Genomic DNA, 23609 nt, shown 5'->3' with positions numbered 1-23609 from the left:
TTCTATAACTTTTTCAGGGCAATATATCACAACTTTGCCTGTAATTTCAGATAAACAGGTTTAATTTGACTAGGAAATCTGTATATGGATTATGTAAAGGAGAACAGTTCTAAAACAAAACACGAGAATACAAAGACTGTTACAGTAACTTTAAATCTGAAAATTCCCTATACTACTGTTCAGAAAATATTAGTACAATGTAACAGATTTGGAAACAAATTAACTTTATGTGATGCTGGAGAGGGGAAAAAACACAGAATTGTTGGTATTGTGCATGATTCTGTTCAGCAGCCTGCACTGCACAAGCCTTGCAAAGAAAAAGAGGTTATTTGATTTCTGAGGCCTCTGCCACACAGAGAACACTACTGCCACCTAGTGGACATTGTTCGCAACTTGCAGTTTCATGTTCATTTCAATTAAGGTCGTGTGGGATGATGTCCTGTATTGAACTCATTAAGCATTTGCTTGGAGACACCCGAGAGAGAAACTAAGTGAACAGACGGTTGTGTTCCTCTGACACACCAAACCAAAGTACCCTTAAGGGCATTCTTCCCTCCACCTCTAATAGTGTATGGCACTGCATAGGGCATGTGCCAACACATGTGAGCTGTAAACAGCCCCATACAGCAGAACTAGGCACCATGGCACCAGGTGCGTAACACCTGGTCGTATCCTCTCATTTGATGTTTATAAATCATTTAACTTTCATGCCATAAATAACCAATTAAGCCAATCTGCTTACCGTCACGAAGAGGCAAAGCTCTGCTTCCCATAAACATTCAGAAGAAGCACCCGGAACAAAGATTGTACATTTTCTATCTTTTTATTTGCTTTCTGAGAAACTCAACATTTCTGTTGACTCAGAAAAAGAAAACAGTTGTTTAGTATTTATATTTTGTATTTTAGTTTACTGAAAGGGAAACATTGGGACAGTAGAGCTAAGTAAAGTATTGAGAATGAATACAATAGTGTTGGGAAAGCTGGGCTAAACTGCGGTTTGGGTTAAACAGATCAAAGGGGCAGGGAACAAAAATCACACCGATACATATATTCCCCACATCTTACAATGACAGACCCTGCCACAAACCCACCCACCCCTAAAATAGTAAAAATGATAAAAACAAAAAACAAAACGTATACTTTGAATAATAATAAAAAAGAAAGAACACAACTGTTACATAATAAAATATAATACGCATTGTACAGTACAGACTGGCTATTCCTCGCTCCCGCTAGCCAATCTCACAACCAAAGACATTAACACTTGCCATAGAAACACCTGCAAAGGTTTCTTTACATATTTCTTAAAAAACAGATGACATTAAACACAGGAACATGGCATTAGCGACACCATTCTGTCCCCTCCGCATCAGCTCTGCAGAATATTTTGCACGTTTTGACAGTTTCACTGCAGCAAGTCCTCTTTGAGACACTGTTCAATTCAACAATGGAGTGTCATAATTGCGGTTGTTCATAGGGAATACACACACCATGTACTTGATTCTCTTCCCAAAACCAGTAACTTTCAGTTCCAGGTCAAACATTTTTAACATGAAGACAGCAAAAGGGAGGGAAACAAAACAACATCTCAATGAACAAAAAACTATGTATAATTGAGAGTAAACAAAGGCTATACCGTTAAGCTCTGAGTACTGGGGGGAAACTAGTTTAGAGAATAGATTGTTACTGTTCAAATTAGTTCACTTTCACTGGTATGCATCCATCATTGCAGCACAAATAAAGTTACGAAAATACATAATGAATGCATTTTTAGAGGATAGAGATGCTACCATTACAACAAAGGTGCTACCAAAAAACAGTTCCATAATCTAGAATATTCTTCCCCTTTGGAGAAACCGTGTTAGAGATCCATGTCGATAATGGATGGTTCTTTAGGTACAGGCTTGTTTTCACGTCAACTGAGTCTTTTATTTTTAAGAGGCACTCCCTTGGTTATAGTCTGACCACGGTTAAGGAGTTGAATGTGTCCTCTCTGCCTACTTTCACGTGATCCTTGCCTCAAAAACATCAGTTTTTAAGGCCTTCTACTTTTTTATATGTCAATTTACTTAGTGCCTGTAACCTGTCACAACTGTTGATCTTTCAGTCTGGTCCTCTGCCTTCTGAGCATTAGTCCCCTTTATTGACATTTTGATTCCTCTACTGATACGCCGACAAGCAAATTTGTGGCGCTGCAGGAGGGTGCCATTCCAGAATCGAGAGGGACATTGAGAGCAAGAGAACGCCCCTTGAGACAGGTGGTGGGCCCGATGACGGAGAGCTGTCAGTAGCCTTCGAGAACGTTTTCCACAGACTATGCAGCGCAGGCGAGTCTGACGGCCATGTTTTCTTGGCGGATGCCTGGTCACACTGTGCACTGAAAGAATTATGCGGCTTGAGAAAGTGGTCAAGGGACAGACAGGGCAAGAGTATGACTTTAAGGGAACGATGAGAGACCGCAGGCCTCTAAACCTTAACCGCCCTACACGCCATGTGCCTCCACCTACATTTAAGCCAAGCCCTCCTCCAGTAAACTTGGCCCATTTCAGCTGAGCTATCCACTTCTTCCTTTTTAGCTGCTGCTGAAGCCTGCACTTCTTTCGTTTTAAATACATATGCCTCCTGGCAATTTCGTAAGCACTGAATCCAGCCATCAACTGCATGCTACTAGCCAGTTTATATTTTTTCTTTTTTTTTTTTTTCTTCCTCTGGGTGCCATCTTCCTGGGCCTGAGGGCTTTGCTGTAGATGTTGAGACTGCATCGAAAAGGGGTGCTGTTGCTGGTGGTGTTGAGGGTGCTGGGGAGGTGAAATGTGGATATGAGGTGGAGTGGAATGAACAGTGTTATTTGGAACCCCTGAATAAATTAGCTGCTTCCCACTGATTGGTTGTTGAAGCTGGAGGGGACCCATAGTGGGATTTGAGTAGTGCAGATGTTGGGGGTGTGAAGTCACATTTGAACTGTGATGTCCTGATTCTGGAGTGTAGAAGAGCGGAGAATAACCAGCAGGCTGAGGATGCTGCGTGAGAGCAATGGTTGAATGGGGCTGTTGTACTCCATGATTTCCACTTTCGGGTGTTATATGAAGGAGTGCATTGGTTGCAGCCTCACTCTCGGAGACAGATGGGGCAGTTCCAATAGATTCACTTCCAGTTGGTTGTGTTGTTGGCCCAGTACGAGTCAAACCGTGTTGAGATAATCTATGTCTGGTCAGGCTATTGGAGTAGGAAAACGCCTTGCCGCACACTTCACAAGAAAACAGTTTCTCCCCTCCGTGTTCGTGAATGGCTTGGTGATGGGCAGTCAGGTGGAAGTGATGGCGGAAAGATTTCCAGCAAATCTCACATGTATATAGCTTAGGAGGGGTTTGGTTGCTTGTGCTAGCATTAGATCCTTGAACTTTATCCTGAGAATAGGAGTAATAAGCGCCAGGGTTGGTCTGATTGGTTTGATCGGGTTGATCTTGATTAGCGGGTGCCCCTTGATTTGCAGCAGATTTGGTTTTACTCCGCCTCGGCTTGAAATCTCCCCGTAGATGCAGCTTTTCATGCCTTTTCAGACTCTGTGCATATCCGAAATCTTTTCCACAAAGGGTGCATTTGTAGTTCTTCTCCCCCGAGTGAACAGTCTGATGTTTGGTAAGGTGAAACGGCTCGCGGAAGTCTTTACCACAGATGTCACAATGAAATGGCTTTTCCCCTGTATGCACGCGTTCATGCCGACGTAAGGTCTCACGTCTGCTAAAGCCCCGCCCACAAACAGTGCATAAATAAGGCCTTTCAGAACCATCTCCAGCAGCACCATTGCTTCTCCGACGTTTTACCCCTTCTCCTGGAGCCCCACCAGGTCTCGGCTCTCTTTTCTGTCTGGGCTTCCGTGGCCGCTTGGGTTTGGCATTAGGATTGTTGGCATTCTGTGAGTTAGGCTGCTGCTGTTGGGTGGGGTGAGATAAAGGTATCATTGAACCACTCAGGCATTCTTCATTCCCGCCATTTCCTGCGGATGTAGATGAAGAGGCACCCATAGACCCGAAGCCAAGCCCTCCTAGCAGACCTCCGATAATGTCTCTCCGTTCCTCTCGTCCCCCCGTATTGTTCATCTCAGCGGGCAAGACAGAGGCGGCAGCAGCTGCAGCAATGGCAGACATGGCACTACTGGTGACTTCATCCTCAGAGTCATCCAAAAGAGAGGAGAGAGGCAGATGAGACTGCGGTTGGTGATGGTGCTGCTGATTTTGAGGGTGTGGATGAAGTGTGGGGGCTAAAGGAGCTTTTCTGAGGGCCGGACTCGACATGCTGTTGCTACAGGAGTCTCCAGAGTAGGATGATGGGTTGGCCTGTTGACGACGATAGTCATCGACTCTGTAGGAAGTTTGGTAAGGATCTCTTGAATACTCAGGATTATACTTCTCTTCAGTTTTGCCCACAGGATTTTGATTAACACTTCTTCCCTGTGAATACAGACTGTCACAAGACATCGCTGCTGTGCTATCCTCATTTTTGCAAAATACTAATTCTTTTGTGTCATCCATTTGTCCACCTGAAAAGTCACTTTCAACCTTGCCCTCTACTGAACTTATTGAGCTACCATCGCTGCTTCTAGATCTCCTCCCTGGCTTGCCACAGTTACCTGATGCAGCATGGTTTAGCAAAGAAGTGCTCTCTCTAAAGCAGCGGCCACAAGCAGGGCAGCGGTAGGGCTTCTCTTCATGAATTTTCTCATGTCGAGTGAGCGATTCTCTGCGGTTGAATGAACGCTCACAGACGGAACAGGCGTATGGACGAGCCCCAGAGTGGATAACGCCATGCTGAAGGAGGTGCCCTCTCTTCTTGAACCCCTTTCCACATTCATTGCAACAGTATGACTTATCTGGACTTGAGCAAGTGGATGACATGGGGTCTGTATTCTCATGCTGATGGTGAGCATTTTGCGGAATTCCATCTTGTGTTGAGTGGGGGAGATCTGACTGATGCTGATGACTTGGGTTTGTGTTTGTGCTGCTGTTGGGACCACCACCATCTTCTTCATGGCAGCGTATGTGTCGGCGAAGGCTTTGGAGGTGGGAAAAAGACTTGCCACACTCTCCACAATGAAAGAGAGGCTCTTGCTCTGGCTGTGTTATATTGGGAGTCATTGATTGCTGATTTTCGGGCTTGGGGTTTTGAGAGATGTTTGATACCAGCACAGAAGCAGAATTTGAAGATGGGGCAGAGGAAGAAGAGGAGGAGACAGTTGAAGAAGAGGAGGATGGTGTTGACGAGGAGAGGATGGAGGAGGGGTCACCACCAAGACCCCTCATACCAACCCCTCCACCTCCTCCCACAAGACCAGAGGACCCATCATGACCATGTGCCCCAGAGCTGGCATGGCAGTTAGCACTACTTGTACTGCTGCTACTGTTATTTTCTGTCTTCCTCTGGGGCAGGTAGCCAGCCATGGCTTTCTTTCTCCTGCTGCCACTACCTCCACTTCCTCCAGCCCCAGATCCACTATCTCCTTTCCCGTCATCTTTGGGTATGGAGAGATGGAGTGGGAGTGGCAAAGGCAGGCCTGGTTCTTGTTGCATTAGAGAAGCCAGCTGATTAGATGAAAGAACAGGAATACCTTGGAAATCGAAACCACCAAGAGGTGAAGGTTGGGGGGCAGGGTGTAGAGGGTGGTGTGGATGCGCATGGCTGTGAGGGTGGGACAACGCATGAGGTGGCAGCTGCTGCTGCTGCTGCTGTTGCTGGGGATTTGGATGGCCATGGGTGTGGGAAGGATGGAGGGCTGGGGGAGGAGCAAGACCTGCATTAGAATCCGCAAGGCCGAGATGATTATGGGGACCCTGCTGAACTAGAAACTGTTCTAAACTGGCGTTTGTGGGCACTCCAGAAAAGAGGTATTGGTTTGCAGCAAGCATGCAACTGAACTGCTGGTGTAAACTTCTTGCATCAGACTGGGCTCCGACTAATCCAGCCACTGAGCTGCTACTGCTAGGGGGATTATTAGAAGTGGTGGTTGAACTCGAAGGGGAGGGTGATGACGAGGATGGCCCAGGAGATGGCTGAGGAACAGAGAGGCCAGGGTGCAAGGGTGGTGGCGGTGGTGCTGATGTTACAACACCTCCAATTACCCCAGAGCCTCCTCCAGTACTTCCTCCTACAAAATCGAAACGACCCATTCCTGAGTGAAGCTGCTCTTGCGCCAGAGCAGCCTCAGCAGGGTGAAATGTGCGTAGGAACTGTGGATAGCCAGAGGCAGAACTGCCACTCCCGCTGCTGCTGCTCATCTTGCTTGATTTACGTGTGCTTTGTGAAGATGAAGATTGAGTTTGTTGTGGAAGAGGTGGAGGGGGTGCACTCATTTTGGCAAATAAGGATGAAGAATCCGCAAAAGCATTACTTCTAGATCCTTGAAGGGAACCGAGGCCAAGCCCAGACAGGAGGCCACCAGATGCCTCACTCTGTTGTTGCTGCTGCTGTTGAAGCTGCTGCTGGTGCTGAAGTTGGACCTGTTGTTGGTGCTGCAGTTGTCTTTCCAGCCCCAGTCCTTTGAACTGGTGAGCCTGGTGTCCACTGAGCATTTCTAAAATGTCCATAGGGTACTTTCCAAACTGGAACATCTCCCTCTCACTGTTCAGGGGTGTTCCTAGGAATTTTTCGCCCCTGTTCACTTGTTACTGCAGTAAAGTGGACAATGTAATCTAACCTAAAAGATGTGCAGGAAAAAAAAATCTGGCACTAGGGCCACTAATATTCAATATAAACCTTTAAAGTAATCTGCTAGCAGCTCCAGTTTTTACAAAGAAATGCCTGTGTGGGAGTAATTTGTCTGATGTTATGAACGTCCATCCCAAACAAACAGAGTTTTGGCTATAGTAGTGGGCCACTACATGTGATAAAACTCTGGAAGTCTTGGATTAAATAATCATCTATAAATATAAAAAAAGGCTAAAGGTTGTTTACAATATCATGCAATAAACACGTCTGCATTAGTCTTTCAAAATTACTATATCTACAATTGAAACAGTAAAAACAAATCTACTAATATCATATGAAAATTTGCTTCACAAAATGTGTTTCACTAAAAAGCAAACCATTTAGTGTTGAAAGCCACTTAAAACTGAAGCAACGAGGGAATGTCTTTCTTTTTTGATATTGGTGTATTCCTTTGACAACTTCTGAATAATATGGTCCCACTTTTTGATTTCCTCAGTAATGTCTTCATTTAACGAGAAAATTCTGGTGAGCAACTTTTTTTTTCAATTGTTCCAAGTTGAGTGAAAAGGTGAAAGGTCAGATAGTCCACAGGGTGTATCCAACCTCTGTCTAGAACACCTCAGCTGGAAGACCACAAACACAGCACAGTGGTATGACCAAGTAGTTCTTCCTCCTCTCTGCCGTCGGCACCCTGTCAGTCCTGAATTAAAGAAAAGAGAGATCAAAAATAGTAAGAAGATTTTTAATCAAAGGACAAATATTTCTAAATAATATCAAGATATTGGTACAAACAAGACATGAGAAGCAATGACTCACAAACCAAATGCAAAGCATAACTTTCTAACACAATTCACAAAACATCACTATCTACCACAAAAAATCCTAAAGACACAAAGATAAAAGACATAAAACACAACAAGATAACAGACATAAATCATAATATAAATAATCTTAGAACTCTAATGGTAAATAATGTAAAAAATGACAGGGATGTCAGAACTGTTATTTTTGTACAACAACATCAAAATTAATTACTCAAAAAAAAAAAAAACTTACAGCAGCGTTTACTTAGTAGAGAAATGCATGATACTGCATAACTATTGTTTCAATTTAATGTTTAAATATACACGTTAATATTTAACTTTATTAACTACTTACATACAGAAGCATGTTCAATGTCATTTTTCAATAGTTCAATATTATTTTCCTGTGGTGTTGAAATGTATGGAAAGGTATGGGATAACAGAATTTCACTGGCACTGGTATCAACTTCTGCATTTTAATTTACCTTAAAATAATATTGACAGAAAACAAACCATAAAAAGCTGACATCTAAGATCCAATTTTTTTCACAATTAAAAAAGAAATAGTATGAGGCTAATAACTCCAGCCGTGTTGCCAAATAGCACTGCTATGACATGCAAACATTATTCATTGATAACATGCAAACTGTAACTGAAGAAACAAGCAAATAAAAGCACCTTTGTTAATATAAACGATTCACATTCATTCACACATTCCTGTAAGGAATGCAAGGTAACTCCCTACAACTGTTTAAAAGACCACTGGTTCTGAACAGAAAACAGAAAGCATAAATTTTTCACTTTTGTAAGTTATTACATTCTTTTGAACTTTCTATTCAAGGAATTCTGAAAAAAAATCTAAATTAGTCCTTAGAAGTCCTTATAGCTTTCAAAAGAAAATGAGCTGCAACTATTTAAAAGACCACTAGTTGTTTTACTCAGTGTAAACAAAAGTCAGCAAATTAATCACAAGTTCATTAATACCTAAAAATTAAAATTAAACTTTTAATATTTAGTTAAATAAAGGATTGTTGGCATATAACATGCAATGTAAGAACAGTATATTCTTTTTTTTTTTTGCCGTGGTATCAAAATTGGTATTAAATAACATGAAATTTCACTGGTAACAACTACTGAAAACGTAGTATTATAACAACACTACAGTATAGTAATACTGATAACCATAATGCCTGATGTCTGAGGGCTAAGCCAAAATAACATGTTACCAGGATAAAATCAGTTTGAGGTTATCAGGTGTATCTAGGTCCGAGATGAACTGTGCATCCCTTTGGCAGATATGCAAGCTTTGTTATGACAAGCAAAATATATTCTAAGCAACTACACAAGTAGCCTATTTTTCATAATATACATAATTAAGAACTAAGCAAATAACAATCATAATAAATTAATAAATAAACTGTCCACATTCATACATTCCAAACAAAGTGGTCCTTAGAAATTATAATAAGGACTTGATTTTGATAGATATTATATGTCAAAAGTAGCCTAACTCAACTGAAACTATTTAAATGACCACTGGTTGTTTACTAAATGTAAAAAAAAACACCCAAACTTGCATTAAATAAACAAATAAATGACTGTCAACAGTGACCCAAGTTACCTGAATTTACCTTGAATTGATTTCTAAAGACAGGTAGATAAATAAATACTGAGGTAAAACCACACCAGCCAAAAAAGTTGAAACAGTCATCCACACATTCCAATACAATCTGGTATATAGTCCTTAAACCTGTCAATATCAAATGCTTATATCTGCAAAAACAAATCCCTATATTAGTCAAAAGTAACTGAACTGACACTACTTAAAAATACCAATGGTTGTTTTACTCAACGTAAACAAAGGTGACCAAATTCACACGAGTACAGCAATACATGTATTAAGCAAACAAACGGCTGCCATTTACATGAATTAACCTTGAATAAATATATATTTTTAACGTAAATATAAAGAAAAACTTGTCAAAGTTATAAAGAATGTAACTGAAATGCAACTAAAAACACTGGTCTTTCTAATACCAATAACTCCAATAAGAGAACATGCATGGAAAAATAATCAATAATCAACAATTCACTGGGGGGTGAAAATGTAATTATGGCACATCACAGACAAAGGAGAAAATATCCACGCAACTAACTTACAATTAAATTCCATTGTATAACTGAAAACTTACCAAAGCCTTTGCAGGTTGAAAGAAATGGTCCGATTGTTCTCCGGGATGGTTGTGTGGACTGTGAAGGGGGATGAGGGAGAGGGGAGAGCCGAATTCACTTTTTCAATCACATCCCTCTATGGCACAGAAAAAAAAGTTTCAAAATAAAAATGACATCAAAATCAGAGCTGTTAAAAGTACAAACAACTTGGCGTTACCATGCACTAATTTAGCTTAAATGTGTTTATGCTACTCGTTGCGTAGAGGCTAACAACATGACAGGAAAACAGAAACAAACAAGAAAGTGACTGAGTGCAGACAGCCCGTCAGATCAATTCAGCCTATAAGCCCACTTCACTCTGCTAGCCTCTTAGCTAGCTAAATAAAGACGTCGTACCCTTTTACATTGCAACAGAATGCATTCAAAAGCTTTGGCATCCCACCTGCTCGTGAACGGAGAAAGTCCTCTCGAAGAGCAATGCGTAAAAATAATAATGCTAAAAAAGGCGCCGAAAGCGTAGATGTGCACAAAGGCGGTTTCCGATTTCAGGTTAGCAGGTCATTTTTCCTCATCCCGTGGAAAAACACTCTTGCAGGCCTCTCCATCGCTTTCGATCCGTTAAACAAAACCCAATTTCCGCTGGCTGCGCTCGCTAACGCTCAACCTCGCGCGAGATCATTCTCATCCTAAGATTTCAACCGAAACTGCTCTTCCAGTCTGTTTTCCGCTGATTTTTTTTTGCGGATTATGGTCGGCCAAATATTTTCCGCCCCGTGTCAATTTTTAGTGCCCCCGTCTTCCTTTGGGTACTTCTGTTCGCCTCACAGTGGTCGTTTCCGGGCAGTGATACAAATTCCGGGTGGTGTTACACGTTAAAACGTCCGACATTGTCCTGTTTAGCGCACTGAAACCAGTGTGTGTGATGAAGTGGGGTCAAAGAAGGCTTTCATTCATGGTTTCATTCTATAATGTGAGTTTATTGAGGTAGGATGACAGGGACATGGTGAGTAACTTAGTTTAAATAAAACACCCCAAACCTTGTATTTGACGGTATTCGTCGTAATGTTACGGGGTTTAGTAAACCAGTGTCTAAAAGCGCCAAAAACAAAAACAAATGGCGCGCGGCGCGTTCTAAATATTCCACTGTTGTGTGACGTAGTAACACATTCTCAAAACGCACATTTCTCGAGCTTCCCGCGCGAGAATCAAAAACATTACATTTCATATCTCGCACTGCGCGTTGACTGATACAAAATAGCCAGTCGGAACAGCTGTTCCGCTCATAAGCGAGCCAAATTAATTACAACAATTAATTCACGTTGCGAGAGAACGCGCGGCGCGCAGCATTTTTAGACGGCGTATATATTTTGGAAAGGATGCAGGGAAACGCACCTCTCTGAAGCCATTTTACCAACATGCCGCCGTCTCTCCCCCTCCCTCCGCCCCCCAACCTACCCGAACATAAGGTCCTCGCCCACCCTGCCCCTCAAAATGGCGAATGCCGGTGATGCCTCGTCCGTCTCCCTCAGGAACCATTTACGAACCTGAAACGAACGGCCCGTTTTGGATCAATGAATACAATAAAACAGAACATTATACTGCAGAAAAAAGGATTTGATGTCAAATAAAAATATAATGTAGCCTACACCATAGCAATAGAAATAAAAAGCTAGGTTTAAACAATATTGTAGACCACTAAATATAAAGAAAATTAAAAAGATGAATGAGTGCAAGTGAATGAAAAGCTGAGATTTATGGTAGGCCTATGTAAATGTGTAGAACCCACTTTGAACCTTTAGACAATACATCAGCCACTACATTGTTCTCTCTGTCTTTCATTGTTAACATAACCCATCCACACATTCTAATCCAAATTGATCCTAAGTCATAAGCGGTCAAAAGTAGCTAAATGAGTTGCATCTGTTTAACAGACCACTGTCTGTTTTACCCAATGTAACCAAACAATCTAAAGATCAAAATACTCAGCACATAATGTATTTGGATGTAAACATCTCAAAAACATGTAAACCAACCAATATATTTAATAATTCATGATAAAAAGTGCACAATTACACATCAATCTCCAGGAAACATCTTTCTTAATGGTGAGGATTTTATTTAAAAATGACAATAATTAAAGTTTTTGCTGTAAATATTTTATGCATGGCATTTTGGCATTTTCCCCCAGAAAATTTACAACAAGGTTTATGTATCTCATGAAAAAAAACAAACAAACAAAAAAAAAACATTTATATCTTAAAAAGAAAGAAAGAAAAAAAAAAAGACTAAATACTCTTGTGGTTATTTTGTTTTCCATAACTTTGGTGAATGCAGCAATGGAAAAACATTTATTATTATTATTAATTTTTTGCATTCAAAGAGACACGCACTTAAAAATAAAATTATATTTTGGGTTTTCTGAAATGCACATTCTCTGACTTCACACAAAGCAAAAGTCAGATAAAATGTGAGATAAAGCATTCCAAAATAGACACTGAAATACACACAAGCACAAAAATACCGACACACAAACTGGGCACATACACACCTTGACATCAGAAGTCAGCAATATGACATCATCAACACTGGCTTTGACATCTTCATGCGTTTTGTCTTTTCACTATGATTGCATCTGCTTTTTTGTCGAGTTACAAAGGTTAGAATCCACTAGAAACTCAAATATAAACAGAAAACAGAAATAAAAACAATTTGTAAAGTCACAGAGAAAAAAACTAAACAAAACAATGTTTGTAATTAAGAATATGAATAATATTGATGACTATATATTTATATATATATCTATGCACATAAATTGGCATGTGTACATATTTGAACATTGGGGATTTAATTAATTCTTTTTTTTTCACCTTTTTTTTTCAACGTGTTTAAATTGAGTTAAAGTTAATAAAAGCTTAAACATTGCAGAGTGATCTAAAATACTATATTATGGCCCAATAGTCTTGCTCAGCCAGGTCGTTCTCAGACATTCCACCACAACCGTGTCCATTTGATGTGGAGACAGCTGAAAAACACAGAAATTGCTAACAAAAACACATTTTTCTTGAATATAGTATAGATAAACAAGACACCTTTTAATCCTAAATCCTAACTGATCGGTTAGATAATAATGCATACTAGAGTGACACAGAGTGTTTGAAGTAGCTTTGTAGATTTTGTTCTATTTTTCTGTTTTGTACACTCATGGGCACGTAGCCTCTATGTTCCGCACAGCCGTGTCACGGGAAAAGATAAAAAGCCATCAGAACACGGAAGCACAGACACAAATGAAGAAGTTTCAGAATAGCCCTTGGATTAAATTGTCCATTGTATAACCAACCCTATCCCCTTTTCCCCTCAATACAACAGCTTGAGTAGCAAATTAAGTGTGAAGAGTATGCGGTCTTATTTGACTTTACTGCATGCCCATGATTAAATCTCAGCTCTTAACGCTTATAAATAACAGAACAACCGTAATGACTCCAGGACGTCATACAAAGCTGTTCTCTGATTGGTCAAACATGCAAGAAAGAGGGATGACTTCTATCAGATTTCAATGGCTGAATTCAGTTTCCAAACGTCTGTCTGCTCAAGCATTTTTAGTTCAGACTTGATTTCCCCATCAATCTGACAGCCTTTTGATCATATTATAAAACAGCCAAACTTTTATACACAATGCAAAAAACAAACAAACTGACAAGTATTCATGTCAGCTTTGATTCACAGTCTCCGTATAAGAGGCTAAAAATCTCTGATCATCAGTATAACACCCGTCTCCCAATGAAGATGTATTCCTCCATTATACTCCATATGAATAAGCTCTAATATGGCTGATGGCATTTGGATTAATATTAACAGTGCAGACTAAAGAGTCAGGTCACAAAACGAGTGACATTTTTCAAGTCCTCGAGTTCTTCTCTTTGATGAATTACCAGTGTGTTCACTGTTCACTTGATGGCAAACTGCTTAACGTGCACAATAATCCATTCCCAAGTCAAGTCAGATCTGATTTGAGACAGGCCAAATCATAATTTCCGTGAGGTAATTCAGTGTACTATTGGACACTTGTCAGTTTCATCCAGTTTATCTCATTGTTCCCTTATTTTAATGATGATTGTGATACACCTCTTTGAGAATAACACTTTGCATTGAATGAAACCAAACATTTGGAGGGAAGGTCAACTGTATCACTGGATTCAGGAAGAACAAATGAACCCCTAAACCAATTGGCTTTTACATCAGCTGGAATGTACTAAATAGAGAAAACTTGGCCTATTCAATGAACCTTTTCCTTTTTGCATCTCCTCAGATCATGTCTAAATTGTGCCATCGAGACACTATATGCTACTCACAGGTCAGAGGAGACCTGGGCCCTTCTTCACATTTCTATTTATGGAGAATTTGGCAATTTAGGGATCAACAGAATCACTTATGCTATGGTTTTTACATCCCCCCTTCTCTCAATAGCAATATACTGTGCATTCCATTCATTTGGGCCTGATTTCTGACCACTTTCTTATTTCCTTCCTCCTTTCCATTCTTCAGCCTTCTTTACACTCCACCGTCTTCCCTCCCTTTGGCTTGCGCAATCACACCTCATCTATCAATCGTCTCCTTACCATCTTTCTTTTTACACTCACACGGTTACTTCGTTCTTGCTCCCCGTCCTCAGCGCCTGACCTCCACCCCCTGCGCCCCCTCCCCCACCTCCCCCGGGAAGGAAATGCAGCTGTTCGATGGTGTTCTGGCGTTTCGTGGCAAAGGCCATCCGGCGAGCGCTGTGCGGCATTGCTCCGGGTCCTCCTCCGGAGCCGTGGACCTCCCCCCATCCCAAAGTCCCGGCCCCATGGCCGGAGGACATGGTGGCGACCGTGTGGTCTTGCTCGCGGCCAGAAGTAGGGTGCGAATTCATTTTGATCATGTGATGGCGGTCGAGCGAGGGCGTCATGCACACGTTCTGCTGGGATTGCGCTTTCTGGTGTTGCGTGAGACGGGACATGGTGGGCACCATCCCGCCGTAATCACCCATCATTCGCTCCTCCATGCGGTCCGGAGAGACCAGGAGGCGTTCATGAGACTTGCGTAAGGTCTGGGTGTTGGAGCTCTTGCTGGTGGTCATGGGTTTGTAGTACTGATGCTGCTGGTTCTTGGAGAGGCGTGAGAGAGTGTTCCCCTCCCCCAGCGCCAGAAGCTGGTCTTGGGACATCACCCGGCGAGGTGGTTTACTCATCGTGTCGAACGTGGGGTTGTACTGCGTCTGGGGTAGAGGGTAGGGGTTGGGGGTGGAAGTGGGCACGTGGATACGTGTGCGGGACGTGTTTAGCGGGAGGGTACCCCGGGCACCCAGTGTGAAGTCACCACCCCAGGGAAGGTGGTGCTGGGAGGAGTGAAAGCTGGGAGGAGCATTATCTGGCCTTCGTTTGGAGGTATAATATCCAGAATATTCCTCCAAGTTTTTCTCTGTAGTAAGGAAATATGAAAATTAGTATCTTTCATAAATTTGACTCCTGTCATTAACAAACGTTTTGTGATTAGATCACACTTGACCGCATTAAAATGATGCAATGTGATTGAATTTCCGAATACACATTTTGAAGTTGTCTGGGATGGATGTTAACCACAATTAATGAAGGTGTAACATGCAAATTTGTTTTCCACATTTATCTATGCATGTGATTTGCAATGCTAAAAATAATTGCTAAAATGCTGCGTTGTAGATTTTTTTGGTAACACCTCACAATTAGGCTCAGTTCGTTAACAGATCATGCATTAGGCCTTATGAACTAACAATGAACAATACTTTTACAACATTTATTAACAGTGGTTAATGCTAACTTTTATATTTCTATACTTAATGTTTAATATTAACAAAGTATATATTAATATAATATCTTAATAACAAAGAACATGTATATGAATTTATTTTAAACTAGATTCTGTAAAAAAAATTAAATTTTAGTTCATGACACTAAATGTGTTATCTTTAGTCAATATTTAATATTTAATTATTAAAAACAAAATACAGTGTTCACAAAGAAAGGAATTATCTTTCCGAATTATCCATCGTTTATAAAATTAACTTCAATTCAGATTTAACTGACCATGACATAACATAACCATTCCAGTTTAACATAACCTCTTTTGTATTATGTATGTGGAGATTTGCATTTTGTGTGGTAAAGTAAGATCACATCATCCAATCACACTCAAGTTGAATGTGTAAAGCCCGGTACACACCAAGCCGACGGCAATGAATTAGTGGTGACGAAAGCAGACTGCGGGGTCGCTCACGTCGGCAGCGTCCGGGTCCAAAGTTGCCCTGACACACCGAGCCGACGCTTGACACCCGATGGCCAAGCAGCACGTCCATTCTGCGCTTTTCTCGTGCACTGGTTCGCTAGCTGAACAGCCAATCAGAATGATCAGATGGCCCAACTGACCGATGAGCTCTGACGGCGATTCAACATGTCGAATCGGCTAAAAACAAGCCGACGAGGACCAACTTCAGTCGGCCGACGAACAAAAATTACCCGACGGCCGACCTTCGGCTTGGTGTGTACCGGGCTTAAAATGTAATCTGACTAAAATATACAGATAGTATCCAGATATGAAATGTATGGTAATGCTTGGTATAAACAGAGGTTAATCTCAACCCTTTTAAAAAAAGCCATTTTTGTTTATAGTAATTTCCAAATTCTTTCAATTATAGTTTTCAAGCATTGATTGAATATGAATATAATCAACTAAAATATTACTTCCCCAATCATGCTGATAAAATTAAACATGCAAAAACTCTCCAATACCACAGGGCATCCTTCCTAAAACAGTAGGGCTGACTCCATGCTAGCAGTTCTGAAATTACACACTCTCTTTTTCAGACACACACTCACCTAGTCTCTTGAGGGAGCTGTAGCGGTTGAGCTCTGGTTTCATGGCGGTCTCGTATGATGGAGGTAGCTGGGCAAGGTTGTGGAAGGAGTGAGAGAAGGAGGGATGAAAGCCAGAATTATTGTGCTTGCTGGACTGCAGTGTTCCTGTTGAGGCCAGCTGGGTGTTGTTCATGCGTGGAACTCGCTCTAGGAGAGGAGAACAAAAAGACAATAAGACAAACACCAACAATTGATGTGTTCAAAGCATATCTATCTGGGTCAAATGTAGAATATGGGTGAGTGGAACACTGAAGCTGTATCCCGAGTCTCTAAATGACAACGGCAGAAATACTTAGAATACAATGGAACTGGAACATTTGTGTAGAGATGTGTGACTAGAATATTGTCTTATTGGTTGTTCCTTTAAATTTAATATATCCTTATACAATGATAATATCCTTATTCATGTAGTAATTTGTTCCACAGACGTACTACAGAGAGAGTCCCCCCGGAGCTACCTTGGGTTAAGCACTTCAGATTAAATGTAGTCAAGGGCACAGTGGTCACAGGGGAACTCAGCAACTCTCCAGTTCATAGATTATCCTTGCTGAGATTTGAATTTAAGTACCTTGGAGTTAGCAGTCCAGTTCAATCCACCAGCCCCAATTCACCATGGCATGCAACATTTGCTATTTTGACTCATGAAGTCAAAGGCTTTTAATTTTACATTAGAATAAAACTGTTATGATTCTCACATATATGTTACAAAATATAGTATATAAATGTGAGCCTGGACCACAAAACCAGTCATAAGAGTAAATTTTTTTTAAATTTGAAGATTTATACTTCACACGAAGGCTGAATAAATAAGCTTTCCATTGATTTATGGTTTGTTGGGATAGGACAATATTTGGCTGAGACAACTATTTGAAATCTGGAATCTAAAGGGGGCAAAAAAAAAAAAAAAGGGAGAAAATCACCTTTAAAGTTGTCCAAATGAAGTCCTTAGCAACACGTATTATAATGAAAAATAAAATTAATGTATTTATAGTAGGAAATTTACTAAATATCTTCACGGAACATGATCTTTACTTGGGGCCAGTTTTACTAAATGGGGTAAATTAGCGCAATGGGCTACTTGCACAAATACTTCTGTGTTCTACTTATTACGCCTCGGGAGTTTCCAGTCAGCATTTAGCGCACCTGACCGATTTGAATGAGAATGCAAATTATTACTATGCTTCAGGGCTGGCAATTTTTTTTTTTTAAAACAATGAAACATTCTCTTCATTAACATAAATTATCTTTAAACTGCTGAAATGTTCTTATAAATATATTTCCCTTCCAATTCTGAATAATAAATACATTTTCTCACTAACCTGCCAAGGTCCAGAGCTCGTCTTCTCTTAAACAGTATTGTTCTCTTACTGTTTATATTTCATACCTGTTGAATTAACAGTTTGACTGATAAACACCCTTACGGAAATTAACCATGGTTTTACTGTGGTAAAGTTTAATACCTGTTTTTTTTTTGTTGTTGTTTTTTTTTGCAGATTACTTGTATAACCTCATGGTTAAACTATGGTTAGTTTAGAAAATTTGGGTTAATTTGTGGTTAAACTACAATTGTAAAACCATTGCTAATTTTCGTAAGAGTATGCTTGCATGCATTGGTGCTCTTATTCCAGTGTTTAAAATGGCTGAATGAATGTGCAGTAATTCACATTCACTGTAATTCACAGTAATTCAGTATTCACATTCACTGCAGCGTCATGATTAATAGTTTATTGCACGGACACCCGGTGGTGAAACAATCACATATGATTAGCAGCCACCGCTTTCTCAGATCGGCTTCTGTTGGATTACAATTTAAAGTTCTGTTGAGTTTGGAAAATTCTGTACATAGTAATCATGAGAATATCTCTTCTCCTGTATCTGAAATGTCAGGACTCTCATTTTAATAAGCGTTTAAGTCAACTAGATGACTACAGCACATTGAAAATATAGATAACCGGAAATAGCCGAGCCGTATTATTTCAAAACGGAAGTGCGTAACGAGGCTCAGTGCAAGTAGTCTATTCCAAAACAGTGCCGATTACTAACAATGCGCAAATTAAAGAACACAGACGCAACATCTCATTTACATATAGACCAACGCAATATACCAAGCGCAGCGCAAATTAGCGTAGTCGCAAATAAAGAAATAAAGACGCCACAGTACGTTGAAAAGAACCGGAGGCAAAAAAATTAAGGGTTTCAAGAAGTTTTGATAGAGCTGCTATTGAGTGACTCCTAGTTGAGGGTTCAAAGTCGTCTTTTATTTCCTGAAACAAATTAAAAATAACATGGCTTGGTAAACGATATGTTCGGATCATGTGTTCTTCTGGCATTTAAAATAAGTAAATACGTGTGGTAAAAATCCTCTCCCTTCTACCACGCGCTCTATGTGCGGTGCCTCCTCCTAGCAACAACAATTGCAGCCATTTCAAGCACAAAATAGTTACTTTAATAATGAAGACATGATAATAATGATTATCTAATGATTTTTGGCATAAAAGAAAAATTGATTATTTTGACCCATATAGTGTATAGTTGGCTGTTGCAACAAATATACCGAGACTTATGACTGGTTTTGTGGTCCAGGGTCACAACATATAGTACAGTATATAATATTATATGCTATATTTAATGATACATAATATGTAAATAAATAAAAGAAAATAAATAAATGTTTATATACAGTTTTTCTCAGTTGCTTTAGTGCATTTCTCAAATCAGAAATGAAATTCTCAAAAATACTTGTTCAACTTGTTTCATACTTTTTGTAAATTTGCCATGAATTGTGCAAGTAAATCTTGACTTTCATTAATGAAGAGAATGTAGATCAACCAATGATAAACCAGTTCTCTGAAATAGCTCCAAGGTACATCTCATGAACCTTCAACTGAAAAGCATATGTAGAGTTACAAATTCTAACAATGGACTTTCTAATTTTTTATTTTCGCCTTTGTTCCCATATTTATCACAATGACGTTGTAATGTGTTTTTTATCAGACCACTAAGTGTAACTGTGAATCCTATCCAGTCTCTTTCAATCAATATCCCACATACAGTAATGTGTAAATTTGTACTTTTGAAATGGATATATGGCATACATAATATGGATATAATATGGATACATGGCATGCATACATATGCAGCCTTCTGCATTTCAATACAGTAACTGACATCCAAACTATTGTCATAGTTTACATCAGGTAACAGAGTACACTGTTATACTGACAAGATGACTAAGCATTATCTTGTTTGTGAACAATCACACAAGGACTTTTCATTCTGATGGCACTGATATGTTCATTGACATAAATACTTACTTTTGAGAGATGAACTAAAGATTTTGAGTAAGTTACAGGCTTTTGCAGGTAATCTGTTGTGTGGTGCTGTTTGTACGAATTGTTTTGTGAAAAGCACATACTTTGCAAATATTAAGGATGATTCGAGAAATGCACCAAAGTAACTGTGAAAAACTGTGTGTGTGTGTGTGTGTGTATATATATGCATTTTAAATTTGAATTCAGTTTCTTAGTATGAATTTGAATTGAGGTAGCATTTCAAGAAATTAAACATTTCAATTTGAAAAAAGTAAAGGGCCTTGAAAACTGACAGATGATAGATAGATAGATAGATAGATAGATAGATAGATAGATAGATAGATAGATAGATAGATAGATAGATAGATAGATAGATAGATAGATAGATATTGCCAAAGTGAAAACAGAAGGTGGAATGCAGAACATCAAGATCTTTTTCTCCCAATCTATTGGTTGAACATAATATTCATGTGCTTAAGATAAATATAAATGAATAACATACATAAACATGAAGAAGAGACACTTTTTTCTTCATGATTTTGGCATTCTGCTACTATGCATGCCAGCACATTTACTGAAGCTTTGGTGACTGGTGCAAACAGCACTGGGTGCAGGACAAACAACAAGAAAATAGCTCAGGGTAGCGACAGAGTGGGAGGGCATGAGCAAACACACTCGAACCAACAAGACCAAGCCAAAGCAAAGGCAGTGACAAATACACACAGACAAATCTGAAGCTTTCTTACTGGCGCTCTCACACATGTGACACATTTGCACACTCTACCTAAGCTCCTTGGCTTACCTATAGTAGCTGTGTGTTTAGGACTGGACCCAGTCTGGCCAAAACTGTGTTTCCCAGCTGCAAGAGAGCAGAGTGAACACTGATCCACTCCCAGGTCAGAAAATGCGAGGCCTCTTAGCATGTTTAATATCTCCACTTAAAAATGGTTTTCAGTTGCCTGCACCCCATTTTTTCGCTAAATATCTATCCGTATTGCAAGTGAAAAAATAACGACGCAAAAGTAACGGTCTAGTTATAATGAATGAAACTGTCTAGAGACTGCAAGCACTTATGTCAGTGATGCAGTTTCTTGCTTTTACCACATTGCTTGCTTGCAATGCAGTCATATTTCAATTTCAATAATGGTGATAAAAAAAATTTAAAATATTCTTACAACCGATTGGTTCCACTAAAAGACTCTCATCACTGATTGGACAGACCGCCTGCAGCACATTTAAAAAGCATGTGTTCTGTTAGCAACTGCAGCCAAACATTGAAAACTTGAGAGTGAAAACAGACAAATCATGACAAAATGGACTCCATCCTAAAAAGAACACCAACTGTAAAATCAGGGATAAATACCACAAACAGTGAGGGTGCCTCCCCATATTATTCATTAAATATATTTTTCAATGACAGCTTAGTCAATTTTTACCTTTGGTCTCCCCAGTTTTACATTTTTGGTTACATCCTTAAGATTAATTAAAGTGATTTTTTTCTTGCATATGAGTTATTAAACAAAACAGGATTGAGTAAATTATTCAAAAGTGATAGTAAATTAATTTATAATGTTGTTACAAAATATTTCTATTTCATATAAATGATGTTCTTTTAAACTTTCTATGGATCAAAGAATCCTGAAACATTGTATTATGGTTTCTCCAAAAATATTAAGCAGCAAACATTGATGATAATAAGTCTGAAGGATCACTAAAACCTGGAGTTTGTTTAGATATTTCACAAAATTGTTTTAACTTTATTTTTTAAATAAATGCAGCCTTGGTGAGAAAAAGAGACTTCTTTCCAAAACATAAAAATAAATCTTATACAGACCCCCAAACATTTGAACATATAGTGTGAACGTGTTTTGAATTGTAAATAGCATTTCAATTTAAGATCACTAACGACTCTGTCCTGAAAAATGAAAAGCATGTTTTAAAAACTGACCATCACTTAACAGGTCTAAGACATGGGTATAATTGTTGGTTACAGCACTCCTCAAAACCAGCTGATAAACAACTAACATCATGACAAGATTTGTATTTTATTCACTGGCCGCTGATTAAGTCCTAAAAGCAGCCTCCAAGCTGCATACGTTAAGCATTCCTATTTTGGATGTTAGTCGAGAATGCTTTAGCTTAAATGGTGGAAAACACCTCCTCCTTTACTTGCTGCTCTAGTTTCATGTGGTTACATAGCATCTGAAGCAGAATTAATCTGACTCATTTCTGACACATCCTCTGTTCTACATTACCTCATACACTCAGGCTTGTCGATCTGTCGACTAAATCATGCCTCCAGATTTCATTTCTGCCCAGTTGATTCTACAATTCAAACCCCTCTTTCTCAATATCTGCTTATTCATTCCCCTGCAAATGTATATACGTTGTGACTGCATCATTATGCCCTTTTATCTTTTCATTCGTTCTGTAACTCTCATGAGTGGGTGAGAGACTCACTCCGGTTGTCTTTGCTCTGGACGACGGGAGTGTAGAAGTTTTTCGACTTCCGCCCCAGCGTTCCTTCACTGGAGGTGGCGGTTGTGAGGACCATGCTGTTGTTCCTTTCTCCTTGCTGGACTGGACTGGACTGGTGACGCAGAATGTCCACCAGCGCTCTGAAGAGAGAAAGATAAACAGTAGAAAAGAAGGATGAGTGTATGACTGAATCAAACGGCGAATGCTGAATGAGTCTGACATCAAAATCACTACGGATCTCTTCAGATGGCAGTCACTGATGCAGACTGAGATGTGTACAGCATTGTCTCCTTCCACATCGTGAGCCCGGTCATAATGGGCCTTTCACTCACCTAGGCATGTTGATGTCTCTGTTCCTCGGTCGTCGAGACAGTTTATGGAAGGCCACTTTAACCCCAATGGCCACGGCCATGGTAAAAGAGATGACTCCCCCGATGACGTAAGCCGTGTTGTTGCTCTGTTGCTGCAGTGGGTCGAAATCTGGGTCGTTTCGGACCGGGGGCTGGGTGACGGGTCCTGACGTGACGGCCCAGTCAGGTGAGCGGTAATTAGTGCAGGAGTCTTGGTCTAGACGGTTGCGCTGGTGCTCGCAGCAGAAGCGATAATGACAGGTACCGCAGCAGTAGATGTAGGTGCCCCTGGTGCAGTTGAAAGTGTTGTCGAACTGTCCCATCACATCGTAGTAGCCCTGACACACGTCCACGTCCACCAGGCGCCGAGGAGGAGGGGCTACCTGCGCGGCGCCCAGTGGGGGCTTCAGGGCATCGGCTGTCACATTGCGGGGTAGCATAATCTGTGGCAGGGGTCTCGGAGGGACCTCAGCTGCCTCTGGCTCTGCCGCCATGGCTGCTGCCTCCTTGCCCCTCACATCGGGCTGAGGGAACTTGCGGCCACGTCCTCGCAACAGAAGCAGCACCGGACCCCCGTTCACGGAGGAGCGTTCCGAGGTAATAGTCACTGTGGAGACCACAGGGCCAAACAGGAAGAAGAAAAGCAAGATGGCAGCGGGTGACATCTTGATACAATGGACGTTTATTCTATCAAAGATGAAAAAAATGTGAAGCCTTCTTCCAAAAGACTTCCGAGGCCTACAAAAAGCTGACGTCTATCAAAAGTTGCAGATCAGTGTGGCAATATATAAGACATGTAGACAAGTCTAATCTCTCTTTCACGGGTGCATACACTAGTATGCAAATTATTTAATATACAAAGTGCAC

The 23609-nt window shown here is 40.3% G+C and overlaps 2 protein-coding genes across 2 annotated transcripts; both read right to left on the bottom strand.

Moving 5' to 3' along the window:
• Positions 1-812: 812 nt before the first annotated feature.
• LOC306884783 (uncharacterized protein) lies at positions 813-13774 on the bottom strand. Its single transcript, XM_079440973.1, has 3 exons — positions 10120-13774; positions 9698-9813; positions 813-7402 (listed from the first exon to the last, which is right to left on the bottom strand). Exon 3 carries the CDS (start codon positions 6603-6605, stop codon positions 2070-2072), a length of 4536 nt encoding a protein of 1511 aa, XP_079297099.1. The 5' UTR covers positions 6606-7402; positions 9698-9813; positions 10120-13774; the 3' UTR covers positions 813-2069.
• A 536-nt stretch (positions 13775-14310) lies between these two features.
• Positions 14311-23407, bottom strand: LOC306884785 (protein shisa-7-like; the record flags this gene model as incomplete). The annotated part of the gene is made up of 5 exons (XM_079440975.1): positions 14311-15134; positions 16565-16750; positions 20717-20773; positions 22375-22532; positions 22725-23407. 5 exons carry the CDS (start codon positions 23405-23407, stop codon positions 14311-14313), a joined length of 1908 nt encoding a protein of 635 aa, XP_079297101.1.
• Positions 23408-23609: the final 202 nt, after the last annotated feature.

Source organism: Barbus barbus, assembly GCF_936440315.1.
Source record: "Barbus barbus genome assembly, chromosome: 19".
NCBI lineage: Eukaryota > Metazoa > Chordata > Actinopteri > Cypriniformes > Cyprinidae > Barbus > Barbus barbus.
This window is presented reverse-complemented; position numbering and strand designations above follow the sequence as displayed.

Excerpts from the sequence above, each read along its gene's own strand:
- LOC306884783 (XM_079440973.1), bottom strand. The coding sequence starts at position 6,605 with ATGTTCCAGTTTGGAAAGTACCCTATGGACATTTTAGAAATGCTCAGT.